The 25,391-nt window shown below is 44.9% G+C and overlaps 1 protein-coding gene across 1 annotated transcript in view; it reads right to left on the bottom strand.

Annotated features, from left to right (window-relative positions):
- The window catches only part of LOC144769109 (sulfotransferase 1 family member D1-like), a 353,621-nt gene that overhangs the window by 238,380 nt on the left and 89,850 nt on the right, over positions 1-25,391 (bottom strand). Inside the window, exon 2 of the mRNA XM_078653111.1 lies at positions 1,875-2,000. Coding sequence (XP_078509237.1) covers positions 1,875-2,000 — 126 coding nt within the window. The remainder of the gene's footprint in view (positions 1-1,874; positions 2,001-25,391) is intronic.

The raw sequence follows: 25,391 nt of genomic DNA, 5'->3' as shown, positions 1-25,391 counted from the left end.
GCGAACAGACAGCCAGTGGAGTTTTTCCAACAGAGGTTTAGTAGGGGATCTGGGCGGGGCATGAAAGACCAATCTGGCCGCAGTGTTCTGCACCACTTGAAGTCTGTCTAAAACCTCTTCATTTGCAGATGCTAGTAGGCCATTGCAGTAATCGAGTCTACATAATCACACTACACAGGTGATTGGCCATTGAGAGGTGGAAGGTCTGACTGTCAGACTGCACAATTCTTGTCTGATCTTGTTCACCTTGCATGAAGTAAGACTTATGGTGGCTCGCACCGAGTCCACCGTGAATCCTAAAAACACTATAGACTATGTAGGACTTCTTGTGGCCCTGCTATGGAGAAAACGTGAGAACAATACTTAGCCATACTTTAAACAATTATAATACATTAAATAAGCCCTAGGATAGCAACATTACACATGAACAATAAGACTTGGAGGCCGGAGGCACTTATCTCTGCTGCTGGAGCAGCGAAGAAAGAGGAGGCAGCAAGAGGGATAAAGGACTGTGAAAGAGCCCCCGGATGTGGATTGGACAGTTGTCTGTGGACCTTCTCCCAAGGGTTCGTGAAAAATGAATTCTTGGTATTTGTTTTAAAAAGGCTGCTGTTAAATAAAGAGTGAAGAAAGTACAACATAATCCTCACCTCCGGTCCTGCCAAGATTTTATAAATTACTCTCAAGCCATGCAAAATCAGTATGATGTATTCACATGAATTATTCAGTACAGATTTTCTTCTCCTTCCAAGACAATACAGGATCAACTTTTTACAAATTTAAACAATTTCTCAGAGGAGACATGGCTTGGATTGAGGCTAACTGAATAGCTTCTACCTTGGTATAACTGCATATCTGATATGCAGACTTCAGTTAATCAAAAATGCAGTGGCTAGACTAATTAGGACATCTGCATTGGCTCCCTGTTGAAAAGCACATTGAATGTAAAGCTCTGGCGGTGACTTTCCAAGCTTTCCATGGTGAGGCCCCTTGCTACTTGTCGAACAGGCTGTCCACATACACCCAAAAGAGGATACTCAGACCCAATAACAGTCGCCTCCTACAGATCCCAAAATTCTTGAATGTCTCGCAATGGAGGCAACTCTTTTACTGTTCTTACTGCAATATTATGGAATAGTCTTCCACCCAAGCTGCACTGGGTTGAGTCTCTCCCAACTTTCAAAAAGCTACTTAATACCTTCAAGCTTCAAAGTTTACTTGAACTTGAACACCTTAATACCTTATCGTTTGACACTGTTTAGCTTTTATGTCACTCCGGCTTGCCAAATTTGTTCTACTTGAAAGCTGGCATGCTTCTTTTTGAAGCAGCCACATCCTTTTCAAGTGTCATTGCTTGATTGATTGATTGCTTGATGTGCAATCAATATTTGAGAATGTATGTTTAATTACAAAACATCTGAAAATTTCATTTTAAAGAAAGATGAGCTCAAATAACTAGAGAAGTGTAAATATTCTTTGTATTAAAAAGTGAGCAGAAATTTTCATGGAGTAAATTCAGAATTTAGCAAAAAAAGTTTAAAGGCTTTATCAGAGAAAAGGCATAAATTGTTTAGCAAAAGTGGGAAATTCTTGGTAAAAATTGAGCATTATCAATTACAAGATATTTGAATATTCCAACTTAAACAGTACGTAGAATCATTCAAAAAGTGTGCAGTACTGATTACAGATATGGGCAGGCATTATCTAGAAATAAATGCATAGACTTTATCAGAAAATGTGTTCAGGTTTTCCTAATCACCTTAATAGTAGAGCCTAAGCCTTAAGGGAAACTTAGCCCCAGCCACAAATTACACTAGGAGTGAATCAATATTTTCAGATAGTGATAGTGAAGGGGAAGTTATTTATGAGTTTACCTGACGGAGAGCCTGGGCATGCATACTCCAGGAAAGGGACTCGATTATAAATGACATCACGCTTGGTTTTCTCTACATCACCATTGTTAAGAATGCAGTCCACTATTTCACTGATCCAGGTGGTGCCTGCAAAGATGCCAAACAAAGATAAGATAAAGGGAAACAAAATGTAAGTATTCATTTATTGGAAAATTCCCAAATCGATCCTTAAAACCGAAGAAGATACCTAAAGAACACCCTAAGAAACAGGGAGGTATAAGAAGACACATAGGACCTGATTCAGAAACTGCTTTTTGTAGTAATTTAGTAGTATTACGGTAGTACCACTAAAGTACAAAAAATACAATTCACAGCCCTATGTGCAGAGACCTCTACTTTCTCCTCTTCTATCATTTATATACAAAGAAATTAGCACTGGTTATCCCACGATTTACTGGTATTGTGGAATGGACTAGAAATTAGGGAATACTTTCTTCTAGATTGGAAGGTAATATGGAGGAGTAAGAAGGGGTTTGGGGAGAGGTAAGCAAGAGTTTGGAAGAGGCAGGCTAGTAAAAACACCCACCCAAAAAACAATAAGACCATTGCTATTCACAAACTACACTTCTAAAGTGACAACAGTCAAAAGGTTCCAAAACAGCAGTACATGTACTCCAGCCCAGCCCTGGAGTAAATCAATTAGATCACATGGCCATTCACAGGTGCGGCAGACTCTCCCAGAATAAACAATTGAGACAGTGGCTTAATATAACACCCTAATTGGATATAATATAACATTAATTTGTTATTTCAATTTTAAAATGAAATATATACAAACATTGTTTTAGTGTTAAAAAGTTAGATTGAAAAGAGTAAATATGTTAGGATTTTCAAATTTGGTAATTAACACATTTAAAAAAAATCTAAATAAATCTTTTAAACTTCATAAACATTGGAAAATATTATAGAAATTTACAAGACCCTAATTTAATGTACTAAACATTCATAAATAATAAACAGCTAGGATGGTGATTTTGCACTTTTGTTAAAAAAAGTATAAATTAAATTAATTTATTTTATTGTATTTATTTAATAACGCATTAAATGTAGTTTGATGATTTAATGTGTTGTAACATTATATTTCTAGGTTACATTTTTTTATTCAATTGACTTTTTTTTACATGTTCTAAAATACGTTTGTTGTTTCAAAAGAAACAAAACTTTATTATTTTCCTTATACTTTACCACCTACTAGTCATACCTTTACAGTCCTACATTCAGTGTGAATATTAAAAAAAGTGTAGAATTATGCCTGGCTGTAGTAGTAAATCTACACAAGGGTAAATCTTCACATGAATATTACCTTTGTGAATAAGTGGAAACATACTTAAGCTAACCGAATCAGCTTATTTTGTGGATAGATACCCTTATCTGTATACTATTGGTGATATCAAGATTCTCTTGGGAGTGCTCTAAGTGACAGAAAGATATATGTCATAACTTATTTGTTAAGCCTCCTGGTTAGACACCTTGGGCAATCCACTGATATCAAAATCCATTTGTAGGTATTAGCAATTCAGAACTCCATGGGGAACATTAGAAATCAAAATTTAGAAAATTATAAATAAAGAAAGGCAGTAAGGTGTGGTTGAGCTGTGATGCAGAGGAAAAGATAGAAGTTAATTGGTTTCCACTCTACCCGGGGTAAATGGCCTCAGTGAAGTGTTGGAGTAGATGCAGTTGAATATGTGGCTCCTCTCCCTGGTTTTGAGGGGCAGCGGGGTAGATGCAAATGGTTCCTTTCTCTGGATTAAAGTGACATCACATAAATCTTTAAATAGTTAAGGATAACAAGTTATTGTTATTTTGTTGGTCATAGTAACCTCGTTAGAGCATTATGGGTCAGAGATATGCAGGTGTTCCACTCTCCTTGGTATAATAGGGCTAGAAGTATCCAGGTAGGGAACAATGAGAGTTGTGTAGATTAATTGGGTCAAGATATGATCACAGTAACAGATTCTATTTTAAGATTCCCCACCAGCCCACTGAAACACTTGCAGTTTTATGGTAATCACTTACTGAACTTGTTAAGGTCTGCAGAGTAAGCACAGAGAAAACTGAAGGTACAATCAGTTGCTATAATCTACCAAGCATTGGCAAAGACAATTGGTTTTGGCAATACAAGAGCTATTGCGTTGTCAATGTTAAGGTCTTTTAGCCATGTGTAATGGAGTGGAATTGGATGTATGTGACGTGCAATTATGTGGGTTAGAGTGGAATTGCGTGGTGTGGAATTGTGTGGTGTTGATTGGAGTTATGTGTAGTGGAATTATGTGGTATGGTGTGCAGTGGAATTATTTGGATAGCAATTGCGCGGTATTGAGTGAAGTGGAATGATGTGCTGTGGGATTGTGTGTCATGGAGTGTAATTATTGCAGAGGTATTGGGTATTGTTGAGTGGCATGTAGTGGAGTGGCATTATGTGGCATGATGTTGAGATTTGTAGCATGATGTGGAATTCTGTGGTGTGGATTGGATGGATGTGTGTTGTGGAGTGGAGTGAAATTATGTGGTTTGGTATGGAATTATGTGGTGTGGAATGGAATTGTGTGGAATGAATTGTATGGCATGGAACTGTATGGTGCTGAGTGAAAATATGGTGAGATAAATTATGTAGAGTTGAATGATGTGGTGTTGAGTGGTAATATGTGGAGTGGGATTATGTTGCATGGTGTGGAATTTTGTGGCATTAAATTGTATGGTGTGGATTTTGTGGGGTTGTGTGGAATTATGTGGCATGGTGTGGAGTGACATTATGTGGCATGATGCAGAGTTGAATTTTGTGTAATATAATTATGTGTTTTTGGGTTGAGTAGATATATGTGGAGTGTAATTTGTAAAGCAACAAGGACCCCCTGATAAGATTCAACTTCCTGGGTCAGGGCAAATAATATATGTAAATAAAACACCCAGGCAAATTTCCAATACCTACTAGCACATGAAAGGTGGCATATGCCACACAACAATTAATAATAATAGACTACTGTTTTTACACATGGAATACACTTTAATTCCTTATACAAAACATGATATTTGATAAAATCGATACATGATTATAGACAAATGAAAAAATATTTCAGCATTATAGCATATGCATAATTTCATACACACAATCCAATAGTTTTTTATATAAATTATTAATTGTTGTGTGGCATATGCCACCTTTCATGTGCTAGTAGGTATTGGAAATTTGCCTGGTTGTTTTATTTACATATATATGTGGAGTGTAAACATGTGGCATGAACATGGGCTGCAATGGAGGCTGCAGCAGGCCACAACCTGAGGCGTCGGTTGTAACAAAGGCCTCAGGGCGGCAGTGGAGAACATAGGAACGGGGGATCTGAAGGACTGAATGATGTGCTAAAACAAACATTAGGAGGGTCATTAGGATAGTGGGCGGATCGCCACCACCCGTATAGCGGTGGCGATCCGCCCGCCAAAAACCACCACCCGCATATAAATTTCCCCCACCACAATACCATGGCGGGGGGACCCCGGCGGACGGAAAGACCGTCCACCAGTTTTCTACCGGTAGGCAAACCGCCTGATTGCCTACCGTGCAGAAAAGCCCAGGAATATGGTGGCTGTGCCGGGACCACCATCCATATTAGCATTATGCAGGTGGAATGCCTTTCGGAAAGGCATGCGGTCTTCAACTATGGGGGCCCGTAGCGGGACCCCAGGGACTCTGGGGGGGTGCGCATTGGGGGTACCTATGGTACCTCCCTGCATTTCAATGTACAACGTGGCTGGCACCGCACGTGCCTGTCATGTTGTGCAATGAAAAGCACAATTTGCATTTGTGGCATTGCAGCGGCGCCCGCCAGTGTGGCGGGTGCATCCTAATTGTTGGTGCAGGACCGCCACACGCATTGCGGGCGGTCCTGTTTCACGGGGCTATGGCCATAATAATGAGCCCCTTTGTGTCTAAAGACTCATTGGCCAGCGGTCAGCATAATCCTGCTATTACATATGAATAAAGAGATGACCTTGCTGTTTAAAAGATGTGTAATGAATAGCCCGTACAGTCCATACACCCTTTCCCCCAAGATTCCACTGTGCTCTCAGAGAGTGTGCTAAATCAGTGTATAATATCGGAAATGTGACAGTGATTGTTTTTCTTCACAGTTCCACTGCAAACACACGTACGCCAAGCCTCAGCAAAAGGTAGACCCCAGAGCAAAAGGGGGGCCGGACCCTCAGCGAGTACTGGAGGGGTCGCAACCCCATAAAAAAAATGTTGGTGGCCTATAGACGGACCACCTACAAAGAAAGGGGTTTCACAAAGGAGGAAATCAGGTGTGTTTTACAAAATGTGGCGCCAAACGAATTCTAATGTATTTTTGTCTCAAGCATCATGTTCCTCCAGCCTCTAGTAAGGGCTATAAAAAATGTAAAGCAATAGTTACACAGGTGGTTACAATCATAATGTTTAAAGAGCTGTTTAGGCTTTTATTACTATTAATGTGCTTTTTTGTTTTTGTTTCCATTGTAGAACCAACACAAAAGACCGGCACTGGAGTACCACAAAATGCAGAAGCCAACGCTGATAAAGGGCATCACAAAGAACCATCAAAATGACCCTATGCCAGCAACCTGTGAGATATGTGAAGTGCGTCATAACAAACTATGTGCAGACTCTGTAGACGCATGCCTTAGAGACACTTGTTAACTTATACACTGCTTTACCAGCAAACCCACAATCAGGACAGTAAACACACATACAGGAAGGCCATTTTGGATAGGGGTGGAAACCTCAAAGGGGGCACACTTTCAGCACCAGACACACAACAGCAAGGGTCATGTAAAAACCAGGGAGTATATCTCATGCTACACAAACAAAAATCAAGTTGCCTTTTTTTAAGGAAGAAGAAACCATCCCTTTAGATCTATCCCTAAAAACATAGTTACCGCGCAGCAATGTCCCCATAATCTTCATGCATGTAAATGTTCACCTTCTGAAAGGGTGAAGGTTGATGTGCTCCACAGATGATCCCCAAAATGGATTATAAATATCTCACATAGCCTTTGGGACAAAGGGCTTGAAAACGATCATTCAAAAGCGAGGACACCTATAAAAATTACACATACTCTATTTGACGAAGGGGTTGAAATCGATCATCCAAACTAGGACCCATACCCTGCATGTATAGGGCTTCTCAGGGTGCTAACCAGTAAGCCACAATCATATATAAAAATCTCATGAACTATAGATGATGATGTGCTTGAAAATGATCACTCTCAAATGGACACCTCTTATGTTGTTACAGGGTTTCTCAAATGCCTGACAGGAGTGCAATTGACTTCTGAAACATAATCCATCACCTTCTAATGCAGACTTCAAGGGGGACTTTGAGGGGCAGCAGCCACCTGTTTCCAGTCCCAGCACTTCCCACTCCTATACTGTTCAGAGCTAATATGACCAACATTTAAATTCACCATATCCTATGCCACTGGTAACACCTCCAAGGTGGTGTATGATCCCACCAGCCCCACGTCGAGTGTAAAACCTCCATCACCCACCTCAACGTACCCCGACAGCAGTACAGGATGGAGAGGTTATCATAATCAGAACTTTGCACCAGATTATAGCTGCGAGGCGTCCCCAGGAGCAGCCATCGGATACTCTGCGGGGTGTTCGGATTGGGAAACGCTTTTTTTTATCCTCTCAATTCCAGACCTTCAGAACGGTGTTAGTGGGGTAGCCCGAAAGCAGTGCTTGAGGTGATTCAGAGTAATATATACCCCACCTCTATTGAACACAGATAATGCCCTGAAATATGTTTTTTTAGCCCAAAAAGCTGTACTAGGGTCATATTTAGACTGACTGACAAGGAGAGCATCTTCAGGAAACATCTTAAAACATGGATCTACCAGCTATCCGACAGCTTTGTAATGGCGGCAATCTAGAGCTCTACCCACTAACATACACATGCACAGCGCCAGGATGCCCCTTCCGGAGCGACAGGTTGCGCTTTACAAATACCCACATACAATACAATATTTGAAAGATATGCACCAAGTTGTCAGAAAACTAAATTCCAATCTGAACTCTAATGCCATAAAACTGTGGCAGACAGAAACTGAGAACCGATCCTTAAGGGATGTACCAAGGGCAATAATACAAAGGGTACACAGATGTAGATGAGAGGTTTTACAATCTGTGAATCAGCTGTTGCAGACGTAGAGGGTATTTCATCTTGATGAGGTCTGCAGAGCTCCCTAAAGAGGGCGGTTCCGTTTTATTAATAATTCAGCCAATACTCCAAATATAAAAAGAAAGTACAAGACAGCCTTACTAAAGAGTGGCGATTCTTATGAGTCGGCATGGCCAAACAGAAGTTAGAACCCCGCAGACAGGTCCTAAAAGTTCCAAATACCATGACAGCGCATCCTAGTAAAAATACACTGCCTCAGAGTCAGCCCCTCAAAAATGATTTGCCGAACAGCTCAACATCCAACGCAAACTCCTGAGGATTCATAGATGGTGTTTTTAGACAGCGTCAGAAGGCACCAGCAAAATGAAGAGAGATTTAATGCTACACCAGCAAAATGTAGAGAGATTTTATGCTACAGAGTCTTACAAAGAATTCTAGTTTGTTTACTTAGAATGCATGAACTTATCTGATCATGGGCTTTTAGCTAGTCACCAGGTAGTACAAACACTTGTATAGCGGTTATTGCATGACGTGGGCTGACTGATTTCTTTCAGCTACGCTTCCACTGGCAGGTTATTGACAGCCCCTTGTTCACCAGACTAACTCCCCACAATGTGTTTGGTGCTGAGGAATTTTTAGAAAACCCTTCTAAACTTTTACAGAGTAAAGTAAAATAGCAGCATTTGGGACCTTCAGAATAGTCACCGTTGTTGTTTGGGGCTGTGAGGTGGTGTTTCTAGACCTTTAAAGAGTCAATCAATCAATCAAAGCATTTGTATAGCGCGCTACTCACCCGGAGGGTCTCAAGGCGCTTGGGGTAGGGGGGTCCGCGACTGCTCGAACAGCCAGGTCTTGAGTTGCTTCCTGAAGGCGAGGTGGTCTTGGGTCAGGCGGAGGTGGATGGGGACGGAGTTCCACGTCTTGGCAGCCAGGTGTGAGAAGGATCTTCCTCCCGTTGTGGCTCTTTGGATGCGGGGGACGGCGGCGAGGGCGTGGCTGGTCGATCGAAGCTGGCGGGTGGGAGTGTAGAAGGTCAGACGGTTGTTGAGGTATCTTGGGCCTTGGTTGTGGAGAGCTTTGTGTGCGTGGGTTAGGAGTCGAAATGGGATTCTCTTGCTGACGGGGAGCCAGTGCAGGTTTCTCAGGTGTGCAGAGATGTGGCTGTGTCGGGGGATGTCCAGGATGAGTCGTGCTGAGGCGTTCTGAATGCGCTGGAGTCTTTTCTGGAGTTTTGCAGTGGTTCCGGCGTAGAGGGAGTTGCCGTAGTCCAGTCGGCTGGTGACGAGGGCCTGGGTGACCGTCTTCCTGGTTTCGGTGGGGATCCACCGAAAGATCTTACGTAGCATGCGTAGGATGTTGAAGCAAGACGAGGAGACGGCGTTGACTTGTCTGGTCATGGAGAGGGAGGAGTCCAGGATGAAGCCCAGGTTGCGTGCGTGGTCTGTTGGTTTGGGTGCGCTGCCCAAGGCAGGGGGCCACCAGGAGTCATCCAGGCGGAGGGTGATGATCCCAGGATGAGGACTTCCGTCTTATCTGAGTTCAGTTTCATGCGGCTGTTCCTCATCAACTCGGCTACGTCTTTCATCCCTTCGTGTAGGTTGGTTCTGGCGGTGGCGGGGTCATTGGTGGGGGAGAGGATCAGCTGGGTGTCGTCGGCGTAAGAGATGATGTTGAGGTTGTGTTGGCGTGCGATGGCCGCGAGGGGGCTCATGTAGATGTTGAACAGCGTGGGGCTGAGTGATGACCCCTGTGGTACGCCGCAGATGACTTCGGTGGCTTCTGATCTGAACGGGGGGAGGCGGACTCTCTGTGTTCTTCCGGTGAGGAAGGAGATGATCCATTCCAGAGCCTTCTCCTCGATTCTGATGTTGTTGAGGTGCTGCACGAGGGTGCGGTGGCATACCGTGTCGAACGCCGCGGAGAGGTCCAGGAGGATGAGGGCCGCTGTTTCTCCGTTGTCGAGCAGGGTTCGGATGTCGTCGGTGGCTGCGATTAGGGCGGTGTCGGTGCTGTGGTTGGCCCGGAAGCTGGACGGTGAGTGGTCTAGGGATCCATTCGTCTCGAGGAAGGCGGCCAGCTGTCTGGTGATGGTCTTCTCGATGACTTTGGCGGGAAAAGGAAGGAGCGAGATGGGGCGGTAGTTTTTGAGGTCGGTGGGGTCTGCTGATGGTTTCTTCAGTAGGGCGCTGAGTTTGGCGTGCTTCCAGCTCTCTGGGAAGGTGGCGGTGTCGAAGGAGGCGTTGATGATGTCCCGTAGATGGGGTGCGATGACGGAGGCGGCCTTGTTGAAGACGTGGTGAGGGCAGGGGTCGGTTTGTGATCCGGAGTGGATGGAGTTCATCGTGCGGATGGTGTCTTCGGTGTTGATCGGGGTCCAGGCGCCGAGGGTGGTTGTGGGGGGCGTTGGTATGGTCGTAGGGTGCGTCGGCTGTGTGCTGAAGCTGTTGTGTATGTCTGCGATCTTGCTGTGGAAGGACGAGGCAAGCAATTGCAGAGGTCTTGCGATGGGGTGATGTCGTTGTTTCCGGCGCTGGGGTTGGAGAGCTCTTTGACGATGTTGAAGAGTTCCTTGCTGTTGTGGGCGTTGTTGTCCAGTCGTTCCTTGAATGCGGTTTTCTTGGTGGCGTGGATCAGTTGGTGGTGTTTTCGAGTAGCGAGCTTGAGGGTGGTCATGTTGTCTGTGGTAGTGTCTCTGCGCCAGGCTTTCTCGAGGACCCGGCAGTTCTTCTTCGAGCTCTTGAGTTCGTCGGTGAACCAGGAGGCTTTCTTGGTGCCGGGTCTGGCAGGGGGGATTTTCAGTGGAGCGAGGTCATCTGCGCAGTTGCTGATCCACCTCGTTAGGTTGTTGGCGGCTTGGTTGAGGTTCGCTGAGCTGGCGGGAGGGTTCTGGCTCAGGGATGTGGCAAGCTGGTCGGCTGTGATCTTGTTCCAGCTTTTGCGGGGGACCTGTTGCTGGTGGTGGTGGAGCGTGGTCCTCCTGAAGCTGAAGTGGACGCAGCTGTGGTCTGTCCAGTGGAGTCCGGTGGCGTGGCTGAAGGAGATGTCCTTGCTGGAGGAGAAGACGGGGTCAAGCGTGTGGCCGGCGTAGTGGGTGGGGGTGGTCACCAGTTGCTTGAGTCCGAGGTTGCGAGGTTGTCCAGCAGGGTGGTGGTGTTGCGGTCGTTGTTGTTCTCCAGGTGGAAGTTGAGGTCCCCGAGGAGGATGTAGTCAGCGGAGGGGAGGGCGTGCGGGCTGATGAAGTCGGCGATGTCTTCGCTGAATTGTGTGCGTGGTCCTGGGGGTCTGTAGATGAGGGTGCCTCTGAGGGTGGTCTTGGGGTCGGTGTGGATCTGGAAATGCAGGTGTTCGGTGGTGGTGAGGGTGTCGTCGGAGTTGGTCGTGAGGCGGAGGGTGTTCTTGTGGACGATGGTGATGCCTCCTCCAGTCTGGTTGACGCGGTCCCTCCGGGTGATCTTGTATCCGTCCGGGATGGCGATGTCGGGCGCTGAGGAGGCGTTCATCCAGGTTTCCGTGAGGAAGGCGACGTCTGGAGCTGTGGTGTCGAGGAGGTTCCAGAGTTCTACGGCGTGTCTGTGGATGGAGCGGGTGTTGAGCAGGATGTATTTCATGTGGTTGCTGCTGGTGCTCATCTTGGCGGGTGCAGTGCAGGTCCGGATGCAGGAGAACTTGCAGGTTTGGCAGGTGAAGGGTCCGTGGGTGCGTCCTGGGGTGGCTCGGTGGCAGGCGGGGATTCGGACGGTGTTGGGAGCATTGAGGGTGGCGTGGTCGTAAGTCCGGCGGGTGGGCTGGCTTATTCGGGGGCCAGGGGGTCTGGCGCTGGGTGCGGTCCAGGCACGGATGGGCGCAGACGGGCTTGCCTTTGGCGCGCCTTCGGTGCGCAATCGGCACGCCCGCTGCACGTCAATGCTGCGCGTACGCATCCACTCTGCCATAATGGAGAGTGGGGGTGGCGAGGGAGGAGCAGCTGGGAGGCGGGAGCGGGGTGGCGAGTGGGGGGGGGGAGCGATGCGGTGATGCTAGAGGGAGCGGGGGTGGGGCCGCGGGGGAGCAGCGGCAGGGAGCGGGGTGGGGCAGCGGCACAAGGGGCACAGAATCAACACGAGGGGGAGCACAGAGAAACGGCACAGAGACAATACAGAGTGCAATTAGAGACAAGCAGGCACAAAGGGAAGTCAGGGGCAGGGGGCCAGAGAAAAAAACGGCAAAGATCAGTACGGAATACAAATAAGCGGAGCAGGCACAGAGGGAGAGTCAGGGGCAGGGGGCCAGAGAAGAAACGGCGAAGGACAGTACAGAATACATCTTCTACAGTAGAGTAATTGAATAAAAACAGCGGTGGTTGCTCAACTCTAACACCGGTGTAAACAACACATGTCTGGCGGCTAGCATCACTGGGTTACTTAAGGATAGCAGCACTACTGATACAGCTGTCCTGTCTAGAGTGGTTGAAATCCATGCTGCGCTTCAAACATCTCTCGGAGACCGGTAGGCTTTGGTGAACTGGGTCTTTTTGAGAACTATTTTGCCTACACAGTAAAAGTTCTTTACTACAGTGGATTGTGGAACTACTTCACATTCGGAGAGCCTGTGAAAAGTAAGGCGGTTTACATTCTCCATCATGAAAATCACTTTTACGGTATCTTGAACCTAGGGGGGTTTCTATAAGCCAAGTATGTGTGCACCCAATGTGATCACATCTACAACACACAGACAGCTCATCAGTTTGAAATGCATTGTAAAATGTGTCAAAGGGACAGATGCATTGTAGTCGCGGATCAGGAGGTGAGATGTCCTGGATGTAATCTATTCTGTTGCTCATAAAACTGCTTGAGTATACACAATGGGGTTATTCAGTGCATCCCTAAAACCTAGGGTGCGGGTGCTACACAGTTGCCGATCACGAATGCAAAGGTGTGAAATGCCCCCGTTGAAAGGCGCCTTTTCCTCGAGAAACAGAACACATTTGTTACATGACTTAAACCCGTTCTCGGACTAAAACAGAAGATTACATAGAGGCCCATAAGTATATCGGGCAGATCGCCACCGCCCACATGGCGGTGGCGATCCGCCCGGCATTTCCTCCCGCCCGCTTGTAAATTCCCCGTCTGCCGGTATTCCGCCCGGTCGATAAGTCGACCGGGCGGAAAAGCTGTTAATATGGTGGTGGTGTCTGGTAGACACCGCCTTCCATAGTAAGATACATGCGGGGTTATGTGTCGCCGCCACGGAAAAGAATGTGGTCTTCTACATTGGGGGCCCATAGCGGGCCCCCAGGGACTCTGGGGGGTGGGTGGTGCACATGGGGGTTACCTATGGTACCCCCCTGCATTTCAATGTACAACCTGGCAGGCACCGTGCGGTGCCTGACACATTGTGATTTGTAATGCAAAACTTGCATTTTTAGCATTGCGGCGGGCAGTGCTTTCAGCACAGCCCGCCGCAATGTTAGAAATGCGGGATATGGAAGAGACCTGGACCGCGGTGCGTGGTTAACCACGGGAGGAAAGCGGAATCGGCCGGACCAGCGAGGAAGAGGGAATATCGCAACAAGGTCAGTCAGCTAAGCCCCTATATTTACAATGGTAAGTAGAAAAATATCGGAAAAAAATTACGATGCTAAAATATAGATGTACAAGATGTCGATTCATTTATATATATGAAATAATGTTAAATATATTAAATAATAAAATTAACTTAAAAAAACTTATTTAGATTTAATATACATTTTAAAAAATATAAGAAATAAATGTAATTTAAAAAAAATTAAGCATACACATATAAGATGAAATATATATATTTACTTTAAAACAATTTATTACCTATTAATTATCATTTCTTTTTACATTTTATAACTAGATAAAAATTACACAAAAATAATATATATATATATATATATATAAATATATATATATATATATATATATATATATATATATATATATATATATATATTTATATATATATATTACCTACTGGCGGTAGCCAGTTGGTATATATAGTTAGGACCTAGTTTCCATAGGAAATCCCCAACATTCTATTGGGAATAACTTTGGCGCTGGTTGATGAATCTTCGTAAATTTCTCAAAGAAGATGGCTCGCTCCGCTCCTCTCCTTCCCTGAAAGTTTGGGGGGGGTTAGTCAAGTGGGGGCTGAGAAAAAAGGGGGGTCCCAAAACGTGTTTTCCCCATGTTAATTTCTATAGGACCTTTAGACACGGCTACAGCTTGAACCGCTGAAGGGAATTACACCAAACTTGTCAAAATAGTAGTGTCTGGTACGCAGATCACGCTTTTGGTAAAATAGTGTAAATCCCTCCAGTGGTTCCTGAGAAAATTAAAAGAGAAACCAATTATATATCTATAAGCGCGCACCCGTGCGCGCACCCCCGCGATTTTTCCCCAAAAAAATGTGGGGGGGGGGCTTGCGGGGCTTCTCTCTTTTATTTTTGTCTGTTTAATTTCAATTTCGAGGGTGCCCACCCCTCGTTTTACCCCCGAGATCACCGCCGCGGCCCGAGCCGCCTCATGATGGCCGCCGCCGCCGCCTGGTTGTGGGCGGGGCCGGGAGGACTTGGTTTCCGCTTCCCCCTGCCTGGGGGAAGCCTTCGATGTGTCCGCCCGGTCTCCCGTGCCGAGGGGGAGACCGGGTGATGACATTTATCTCTGACATTACTCTTAAGCATTCATCCCTGACACAGACTGCCAATTGTATTTATGCTTGAAGTTTCCGCTGGCATTATTTGGATGTAGAAGTGACTGCTACTGCTGTCGTTAGATCACAATGTAATTATAAATGCTGTTCATTAACCCTGATATGTGCCTGTAAAGCACCCTTGCTCCTGGGTTATCAGATGCCCCCCGCAGCTCTGCAGCCACGGTCCTGTCAAGCAGAAGGGGGTGCTACTGCTAACGCGAGCAGGGCATTCACTGCTCTTTGAAAAAAGACACAAGGTCTTGCCCTGACTACTGCACACACAGCCCTCGCTGTTTCTAACATCCAGAACCTGCAATTATCCTATTTATTTTTTTCTGAATTCATCGTCTAATTGGTTCCCGAGTGAAAGCGTAATTGGGTGCCTCTGAGGTTCTCTGGCAGAATTCACAAATTGTAGTATTTTTATACTTTCGTTTATTAGTGGTTGCTTGTGAATTAGTTACTTTAAGAATAGCGTTCTAAGTGAAACCCCTGGAAAGCTGTGCCACCCCACTCCCCCCTCCTGCCCCCCAGATGCGAGCACGAGTGAGAAGGGGGTACAGTTCCGGCTAGTAATGCAATAGTAAATTCAGTTACTGCTATGCTGGGTTGTCCGAAGTTTTGCTGTGTAATGTTAGGCCGTGTTATGCATTCACATTTGAATAGCGCGTATCACTATTGTTATGGCGTCGTAGCGCATTCTCTGGCACCCTTTCCACATATGCTTTGGGCTTTCTTTTATGCAATATATAGTCTGTTGGAAATGTTGTTGATCAAGGGCACAATTTATGTTAAACCATGGTTGTGAATAGTTATTATTGAAACACAATAAGTCCAATAATACAAAAGACTCGATTACCATTCAAATCGTTGCCATTAGTATTTAAATATAAAAATTGGTGACATGATAGCTATTTGACGGGAAGGTTAAGTGCTTCGTTTCCTCGCCTCGCTGTGCTTGTCAGCACCTTGCAGGTGATAAGCGCTTTGCAGATGTCTCTTTAGATATTTCTCATTTATCACGAGTGTTACATTGCATTTAATATTCCAATCGATCCTTCCATGCTTGGGCGTGATTTGTGTGGCGTAGCTCTACCCGCCTAAGATTTAAATGCCTTCTTTATATCTTGGAGTCAATTTCTCACTTGCTGTCCATGACTACTGACGGGAGCGGTAAGGTAAAAATTCCTGCTGGAATGTGAAAAACGCGAGGGGTTTGTAAAGCTGCTCAAGGTTATTCCTATCGACAGTAAAGTTATTTTCTTCTATTTACCGCTCGAAATTTGGCTGAACAAACGTAAGCGAAAGCCGGCGGTTATATGCTAATAATGAAATAAATTAAGCCAAAACCACTGGTTCTGCCCTACACGAGCACCTACAGTTGAGTGCACTGATTTGGGACCACATTGTTTGCGATTAAATATATATAGCTATATATATGTATATGTGTGTGTATGTATGCATATATGCATACATATGTGTATATGTGTGTATAAATATGTGTATATATGTATTTGTGTGTATATGTGTATATATGTATGTATATATAAATGCATATGCATATATGCATATATTTATATAAAAATGTATATACACACATATATATTTTATGTATTTATATATATACTTATATTCACTGAAAAAAACATAGGTTATAGACCATATATAGTTAGGAATTAGCATTTAAAAAAACTTATTTTACTCACACAAAACCATTGAAATTCCATATATAGTTAGTTGCACTAACTATATATCGCGCACCCGCAATCCACTGCTGATCATGTCACATATTACATAATTCATGACATGGTCAGTGACATCACTGATGACATCACTGATGACATCTCAAATGACATCACTGATGAGATCACTGATGACATCTCATTTGACATCAATGACCACATCACTGATGATATCATTCATGTGACAATACAATGCATCTCCTCACATTTTAATATAACCTCTGTTTCACCCAGTGTTAAATACAGAGTATAATTTTTGAAACCATTGACACACCAATACTAGTTACTACATACGTACTCACTGATTCCTACGTCTACACACACATTCACTCATTCACCCATACAATCATTCATACATACAATCACTCATCTTTACAACACTATCATATGCACTCATACACCTATACAGACACTCACACTCTGCCACTCATCCATGGAGTTACTCACACACCTAGTCAGTCCTGTAAAGAATCAATCACACTTCCATTTTCTTGTCTATACAGTTAAACATAGAGCACCTTACATTTTCAAACATATACTAACACATACTTACTTTCTTATACAATCATTGATACAAGTACACATTGATCTGCACAGAGTCACACACCTCCCAGCCAGCCACACACACACTCAGTCTCCCATACAAATACTTGGACAATCAATCAATAACCCATATAGTTAATCATATAGCTACTGATCAACACATGCAGCAGTTTACAGAACAACAGACATAATGATGCACAAATTAAGACAGTTTAGTCACTAACCCATGCACTCAGTGAGACACATTTAATCACTCACTCATACATTCAGTCATGCACCTACTAAATCCTTCGTCCAGACACTTATACATCTACTCATTCTTCAATATGTAAAACATATTTAAACTTTACAGAAACACACAGTCACTGGATGATGTCATCAGTGATCTCATCAGTGATGTCATTTGAGATGTCATCAGTGATGTCATCAGTGATGTCACTGACCATGTCATGAATGATGTAATATGTGACATGATCAGCAGTGGATTGCGGGTGCGCGATATATAGTTAGTGCAACTAACTATATATGGAATTTCAATGGTTTTGTGTGAGTAAAATAAGGTTTTTTAAATGCTAATTCCTAACTATATATGGTCTATAACCTATGGTTTTTTCAGTGAATTTTCAAGGTTTTGTAAATGCTAATTCCTAACTATATATGGTCTATAACCTATGGTTTTTTCAGTGAATTTCAATGGTTTTTTAATAGCAAATATCATAAGCTGTCGAATGTCAAGTACGTGGTAAGTGAAAACATTTTCGTGTTTATGCACACTGATCTGCTTTGAATGGTGCCCCCCCCCCTCATTTCTATTAGGAGTACTCTCTCTTTGCACATAGTGAAGGGTAGTTAACGCAGGCCTTTGCCCCCGTTGTAATACGTCGTGCCTGCTTCTCTCTCCATTTGATTGATTGTTATCCAAGTATTTACTGTTTTAGAATTGGTTCTCTTTGGTTCATTCTCTATTTACAAACAAACACAGAGTCGCAATACTCTGTTTAGTCTTCGCAGATAACGAAAAATCGTGTAAAAAAAAAAGAAAAGGAATCGAGCAAAATCAGTAGGCCACTAATGGGATCTCTTTTTGACCTCGCTAAAATAGAAACATTAGGAACAACCCCTCATGACAAATACAAAACTAGTGAGATGAACTGAACTCCACACAATGATGGCTGCAAAACAGCTTGGCTCCGCCACCCACCCCGCCCAAAATAACGATAAAGAGCGGCTGCCATGATTGGTTGCGGAATGGCCACGACGGAGCTACGAAATGGTGCTGCTCTCATGCTAACCCCAGCTTCAGTCTGAATATCCAGAAACACTGTAGACTACCAATTCGATCAGTTCCGGTAGCGCCCCAATGTAACCCGGTAGAGAAGAACTAGCCCTCCCCTCTTTGACTGATGGTTCTTGTTGCCTGTCCCTTCTGTTGTCATTTAACAGAACTATTTAGCCTGCTGAAAGGGGTTGTGTTCCAACCGCTGGTTGGTGGAGACATTTTGACTATATTCTGGACCTGCGTTGTCGCGTAATGCGTCATATGACGCGCCGCGTTAGCGCATCCGGAAGTCATCCGGGGCGCGCAGCGCGTAACGTAAGCATAACAAGTCATGTGACTTGTTAATAAAACTTTTCATTGGTTCATTTTACTTTTCTTATTCTAATCATGAAAGGCTTGGTCATATGACCTAAAAATTACGCTTTTTATTACTTCCGAACATTATTTTTTCTTAAATATATGTTATAATGTTCCAGGCTAATGTACTTTCCCGGAAAATTTACAACTGTCCTGCAAGTAAAATATATTCTTTTTTCGAGAAAAAGAGCGTTTCTTCGTCCCATGACGGAGCCGTTGAGCAAAAGAGGGTCGACCTGCTGTCTTAGTCGCCGATACGCCTGAATATGAGATTCTTATCGATCACTTTATGTTGCAGGAGTAGAAAACACAACAGCCCTTGACCATTTATCTTTACTGCGTTCCTTCGAATTATGCCTTTTACCCTTCATGTAATTGGTCTGCTTTATTTCACTTGCCTTTTACTGATTCTAAAACAGTGACTATTATTAAAAACTTTACCAATGTATATACTACTACCATGTTTTCTTTTAAAAACCTTTATTGTGAAAATTTCATTATACAAATACGAGCCTATAACCACGTGGGCCGGTCACGGAGCAAACTGTAATCGTATATGATGAGTAGACATTTACACTGTAGAGGAACGTAACGGGCGGGCCATTAGGTTGCAAGAACTAAGGTGTCTAACAGTTACGGAATCGGTGGACGTACATTTTATAATTAAAATACGACAGGGCCAGTTACAATAAAATTATCTAGATATACATTTGCGGGCAAGTACCATGGGTGACGTTAATTCGAACTTTCAATAGTACAGTAATCAATAACACATCAGAACTTAATATCAATAGGGATGTCGAAATATTCAATCAATTCTCGTCCCCGCCCGCCATGTGCTTCAAAACTGCATACGTATCTCGTGATTTCAAGGTTCTGCAACCAGTACACAACAAGGAGTTACGAGTCCCATTTATTCCGGCGCCATTTTGGGCGAGGACGGGCAGGTCCAGGATATAGTCAAAATGTCTCTACCAACCATCGACTATGATGATGTTCATATGCTGTATTTATTAGAGTAACACTCATCTGTCCACATGAAATTAATTTGCCACAATCTAAACATGTCATTTTAATCTTTCCAAAGTTCTTCTAAATATTTGGGACCGTTTCCCTTGCCTCTGATGCTGTCAGTGCCACTTCTTTGATGAATGTACTAGCAGGTCAGGGGTTCTCCTCCAAATCTCTCTTTTATGCAGCACTATAATTAATTGGTGCCACCTCTCCATATGACGATGCATGGTATAGTTACCATAACTATATTTTTTTTCGGTTCCTCTGGAGAGTTCATCGTGGCAGATGAAGCGTGTAACGTACCGGGCATTTACCTTTTTTTGCATGTACAGGAAAGGAAAAAAAAAATCGAGCGTCCGAGTTCTAAGGTGTCCCAGGGCCATTTTAGTGGACCAGTCCCAAATCCAAAGAACAGGCCGCCATTTTGAGAGTCCTGTTGCAGCCGCCTGTCGCTGTAGCATCAAGAGCAGCCGAAACTCAGCTGAATGGCAACTGAAACGGTAAAGGGGCGCCCCACTACAGCAGACGAGCCTCCACCTAGGAAGGCCCGTTCACGCCGCCTCCCCCCCCCCCCTTCGGGCACCCCACGCCGTTATTCGGAGCAGTATTGTAGGATGGCCACACCAGTGCAGCAACTTGCTAGACATCACCTCGGTGGTAACCGAATCTCAACGCCTTGTGGTGTCTTCTATTCAGAAAACATTGTTATGCTGCCTTCGACCTATTCGCCGCAAGTGCGCACACAACTCAACTGCATAGCTTGCTAGACACCACCTCGGTGCCATCCGGATCTTGGAATCTCAGCGCCTTTTGGTGTCTTCTCTTCAGAAAATATTGTTGCGCTGCCTTTGGCCCCATTCGCACATCGGTCCGCTACTGACGCCATCTCACAGGCTAATGGGGCGCCCCACGCCGACTTTCAGCATTGTAGGATGACCACACCAGTACAGCAACTTGCTAGACATCACCTCGGTGCCATCCGGATCTCGGCGCCCCACTGCAGATGAAGTGCCTCTCAACTATGAAACCACCACGGTGACATCCGGATCTTGGCGCGTTGTGCTGCCTTCGGCCTATTCGCACATCGGTCCGCTACTGACGCCATCTCACAGGCTAATGGGGCGCCCCACGCCGACTTTCAGCATTGTAGGATGACCACACCAGTACAGCAACTTGCTAGACATCACCTCGGTGCCATCCGGATCTTGGCATCTCAACGCCTAGTGGTATCTTCCATACAGAAAATATTGTTGCGCTGCCTTTGGCCCCATTCGCACATCAGTCCGCTACTGACACCATCCCACAGGCCAACAGGGCGCCCCACGCCGACTTTTACCATTGTAGGATGGCCACACCAGTGCCACAACTTGCTAGACACCACCTCGGTGCCATCCGGATCTTGGCATCTCAGCGCCTTGTGGTGTCTTCTATTCCGAAAATATTGTTGCGCTGCCTTTGGCCCCATTCGCACATCGGTCCGCTACTGCCGCCATCTCACAGGCCAACGGGGCGCCCCACGCCGACTTTCAACATTGTAGGATGGCCAACCAGTGCGGCAACTTACTAGACACCACCTCGGTGCCATCCGGATCTTGGCGCGTTGTGCTGCCTTCGGCCTATTCGCACATCGGTCCGCTACTGACGCAAACTCACAGGCCAACGGGGCGCCCCACGCCGACTTTCAGCATTGTAGGATGGCCACACCAGTGCTGCAACTTGCTGGACACCACCTCGGTGCCATCCGGATCTTGGCGCGTTGTATTGCCTTCGGCCTATTCGCACATCGGTCCGCTACTGACGCGTCCTCACGTACCAACGTATTTTCTCCGCATTTTATACCCTATGCCGCATAACAGGTCATGTGACTTGTTTATAAAACTTTTCATTGGTTCATTTTACTTTTGGTTTCCTAATGATGGAAGGCTTGATCATATGACCTAAAAACAACACTTTTCATTGGATGAAAACTTTTTTTTTTTCCCAAACGATGAAAGCCCCACCTTGTTTCTGGATGTTTCAGACTGAAGCTGGCTTCAGCATGAGAGCACCACCATCTCGTAGCTCCGTCGTGGTCATTCCGCGAGCATTCATGGCAACCGCTCCCCACCAGAAGCCTACAGGAGTCGGGGGCCCCCAAAACTTTTGATAAATCCTCAAGGCGGAGGGGACGCTTTCGAGAATGGGGTCCAAGACCTAGCAGACAAGCGTCCGATTTCCAAGGTGTCCCAGGGCCATTTCAGTGGACCAGGCCCAAAAAGGAAAGAGCCTGCCGCCATTTTGAGAGTCCTGTGACAGCCGCCTATCGCTGCACCGCAAGAGTGGGCGCAACTCAGCTGAATTGCGGCTTTTGACACAGTGGACCAAAAACGGACGGAATGGCAACTGAAACGGTAAAGGGGCGCCCCACTACAACAGATGACACTCCACCTGGAGAGGCCCGTTCACGCCGCCTCCCCCGGGGCGCCCCACGCCGTTATTCGGAGCAGCATTGTAGGATACCAAAACCAGTGCGGCAACTTACTGGACATCACCTTGGTGCCATCGTTCTGCTGCCTTGGAACTATTCGCACAACAGTTTGCTACTGATGACCCACCCCCCGCGACGCCCCACGCCAGAAATCTGGACGTTGTGCTGCGTTGGGACTATTCGCACAGCCGACCGCTACTTCGTTGTTTTTCCCTAAAAATGTTTATATGTTATTACTGTGTTTGTTTTCTTGTATATATTTATAAGTTATTAAAGTTTTATAATCTTACTACTTTGTTGGAGTGCTATATATTTTTAATGTGACACATAATTGTAAAAACTTTGATGTACAAAGAGTCATCCCTGGAATCTTCCGCTTCAGGCTCGGTCCCCTCCCCAATCACAATTCAGGATGGTTTTCAGATAATAGGAACGCGTCTGCTGTGACGGATCTCATCGAGTGTGGGCCTTGATCTACTATAACTCCTTTGAAGAGGGGTGATTCTTTACAGCTGGGGCCATAAACTACATCTGCAGGGCTAGCTGATACCCTAGGACCGGCCTGGACAATCGGACACAGAGGAAAAGGAGTGTCAGAGGGTGCGGTAGTGAATAGGGCGAAAGGGAGGTGTCGGGCGGGCACAGGGTGTGATTCTCAGGGAAGAGCAGCGCAGATGGGGGGTGGTTTATTACCCATGCATAAGACAGAGAGCGGGGGTGACCACTGCCTGGGGGAGATGCTTGCGAGGGTGGGGCGCCATGCTAAGGATCGACAGCGTGCACAGAGTGGGTCTGGTCAAGGCATCTAAAATGACTGCCGTGCACGACAAAAGTGTGGCATTTGAAAAAAGTCAAGATGGCGCAGACAATGTTTTTCAACACTTCCTGATTTCCTTCGAATCGAACGTTAACAGACGTTGGGGCATATTACCAAAGTTAAGCGATATTTATCCCTAATGATGCTTAGCAACGATTTTTTTACCGCTAAGCATCGTCAGAAATTATCGCAGATAAACCTTGCTATTATCAAGGTTTATCGCAAATACGATAAAAAACGACCGCAATGCATTAATATCGCTGAAAACTCAGCGATATTCATGCATTACCGAGCTAATGCTCTTAGCCATGTTATCCACCTCCCATTGGATAACATGCCTTAGAACTGCTCAGGGCAGGTGCTAGCTTTTGGAGATATTCGCGCTTATCGCAAATATTTCCAAAAGTTGATAATAGGAGATAGCGATGTTAGCGACTGTTTCCAGTCGCTAACATCTTGGCATGCCCACTTTGCATGTCATTAGTGATAAATATCACTCACATGCAAAGTGGGGCCCAAGATGGTCGCTATCTCCTACTAGCCGTCGCTAACTGGTGTTAGCAACAGCTAGGTAATACAGATATAATTTTATCTCCGCGAAGCGGAGCGCTGTTACAGATATATATCTTTTTTTGAACGTTAATTTCTCAAAATCCACTGGAGCACATATATTGAGACCTAGCAAAGGCACATAGGACTACCAGTCCCTACAATTTTGCCAAGTTTCGTGCAAATCCATTCAGCCGTTCGATTATTATTATTTTATTTTTTTTTGCCTCGCGGGGCCCTTTTAAAACCTCCACATCAAACCTAAGAGGTCAAGGAGGATCTACTATGCCCCCTTATGGTCATTTGCCCCTTCGCTTTGGCCTCCTCTTGTCTCTCGATCCTACCGAGAGACAAGATGGCGGCCGCTACGGACTGTTTGCAATGTTTACAGACGCCGGAGAACCAATCAGCTTCGCAAACCTCCGTTACGCGAAGCGGAGCGCTGTTACAGATATATATCTTTTTTTGAATGTTAATTTCTCAAAGTCCACTGAAGCACATATATTGAGACCTACAAAAGGCACATCGGGCTACCAGTCCCTACAATTTTGCCAAGTTTCGTGCAAATCCATTCAGCCGTTCGGGCTAAAAGTGAGGCCAACCGCCCTATGGAAAACTCAATGTTAAAAACACGTTTTGGGACCCCCCTTTTTTCTCGGCCCCCCCTTGACGAACCCCCCCCCCCAAATTTTCAAGGGCTGCTCAGAAACAAAATGTGCCATTTTCCTGAAAATTTCAGCCAATTCCGTCCACAAACGCCAAAGTTATTAGACATAGAATTTTCAAAAATCCCATAGGGAAAAAATCCTAACTATATATACCTACTGGCGACCGCCAGTAGGTAATATAAAAATATATACACATGTGTATATATATATATATATATATATATATATATATATATATATATAATACGCTAGTTTGCTTCAGCTGGAGGAAAACCAGTGCGTGTAAATAGAGCTGGATATCGGTAGCTGACTGAATCTGTTTTTGTTGTTGGTGGGCAAATGGCTTACTGTTGACAGGCAAGCATAGTTTTTGGGGTGTTCATGGCGGACTGTGTAAAGGCGAGCATATTTTTTGGTGAGTGAATGGCGTACTGTTTAAAGGCGAGCATATTTTTATTGTGGGAGACTTGCGTACTGTTTACAGACAGCTTAGTATTTGGTGGGTGAATTACACGAAAGGTAGTTAGTCACCTCTCATGACAGGGAGTCCAGCTTCACCTGAGGGGGTGGAGGGGGGGACAGGCCATTAACCCACTGTGGAATGAGGCGTCATTGATAATAAAGCAGTTTACTTTATTTTATGTGATTGAATGAGCATATATATATATATATATATATATATATATATATATATATATTACCTACTGGCGGTCGCCAGTAGGTATATATAGTTAGGATTTTTTCCCTATGGGATTTTTGAAAATTCTATGTCTAATAACTTTGGCGTTTGTGGACGGAATTGGCTGAAATTTTCTGGAAAATGGAACATTTTGTTTCTGAGCAGCCACTGGAAATTTGGGGGGAGTTGGTCCAGGGGGGGCCGAGAAAAAAGGGGGGTCCCAAAACGTGTTTTTAACATTGAGTTTTCCATAGGGCGGTTAGCCTCACTTTTAGCCCGAACGGCTGAATGGATTTGCACGAAACTTGGCAAAATTGTAGGGACTGGTAGCCCGATGTGCCTTTTGTAGGTCTCAATATATGTGCTGCAGTGGATTTTGAGAAAATAACGTTCAAAAAAAGATATATATCTGTAAGCGCGGACCAGGCAGCGCCCCGGTACGCGTACTTGACGCGTAACGGAACTTCGCGTAGCGAAGTTGATTGGCTCTCCGGTGTCTGTCAACATTCTAA

The sequence above is a fragment of the Lissotriton helveticus genome, chromosome 7 (assembly GCF_964261635.1).
Source record: "Lissotriton helveticus chromosome 7, aLisHel1.1, whole genome shotgun sequence".
Lineage (NCBI taxonomy): Eukaryota > Metazoa > Chordata > Amphibia > Caudata > Salamandridae > Lissotriton > Lissotriton helveticus.
This window is presented reverse-complemented; position numbering and strand designations above follow the sequence as displayed.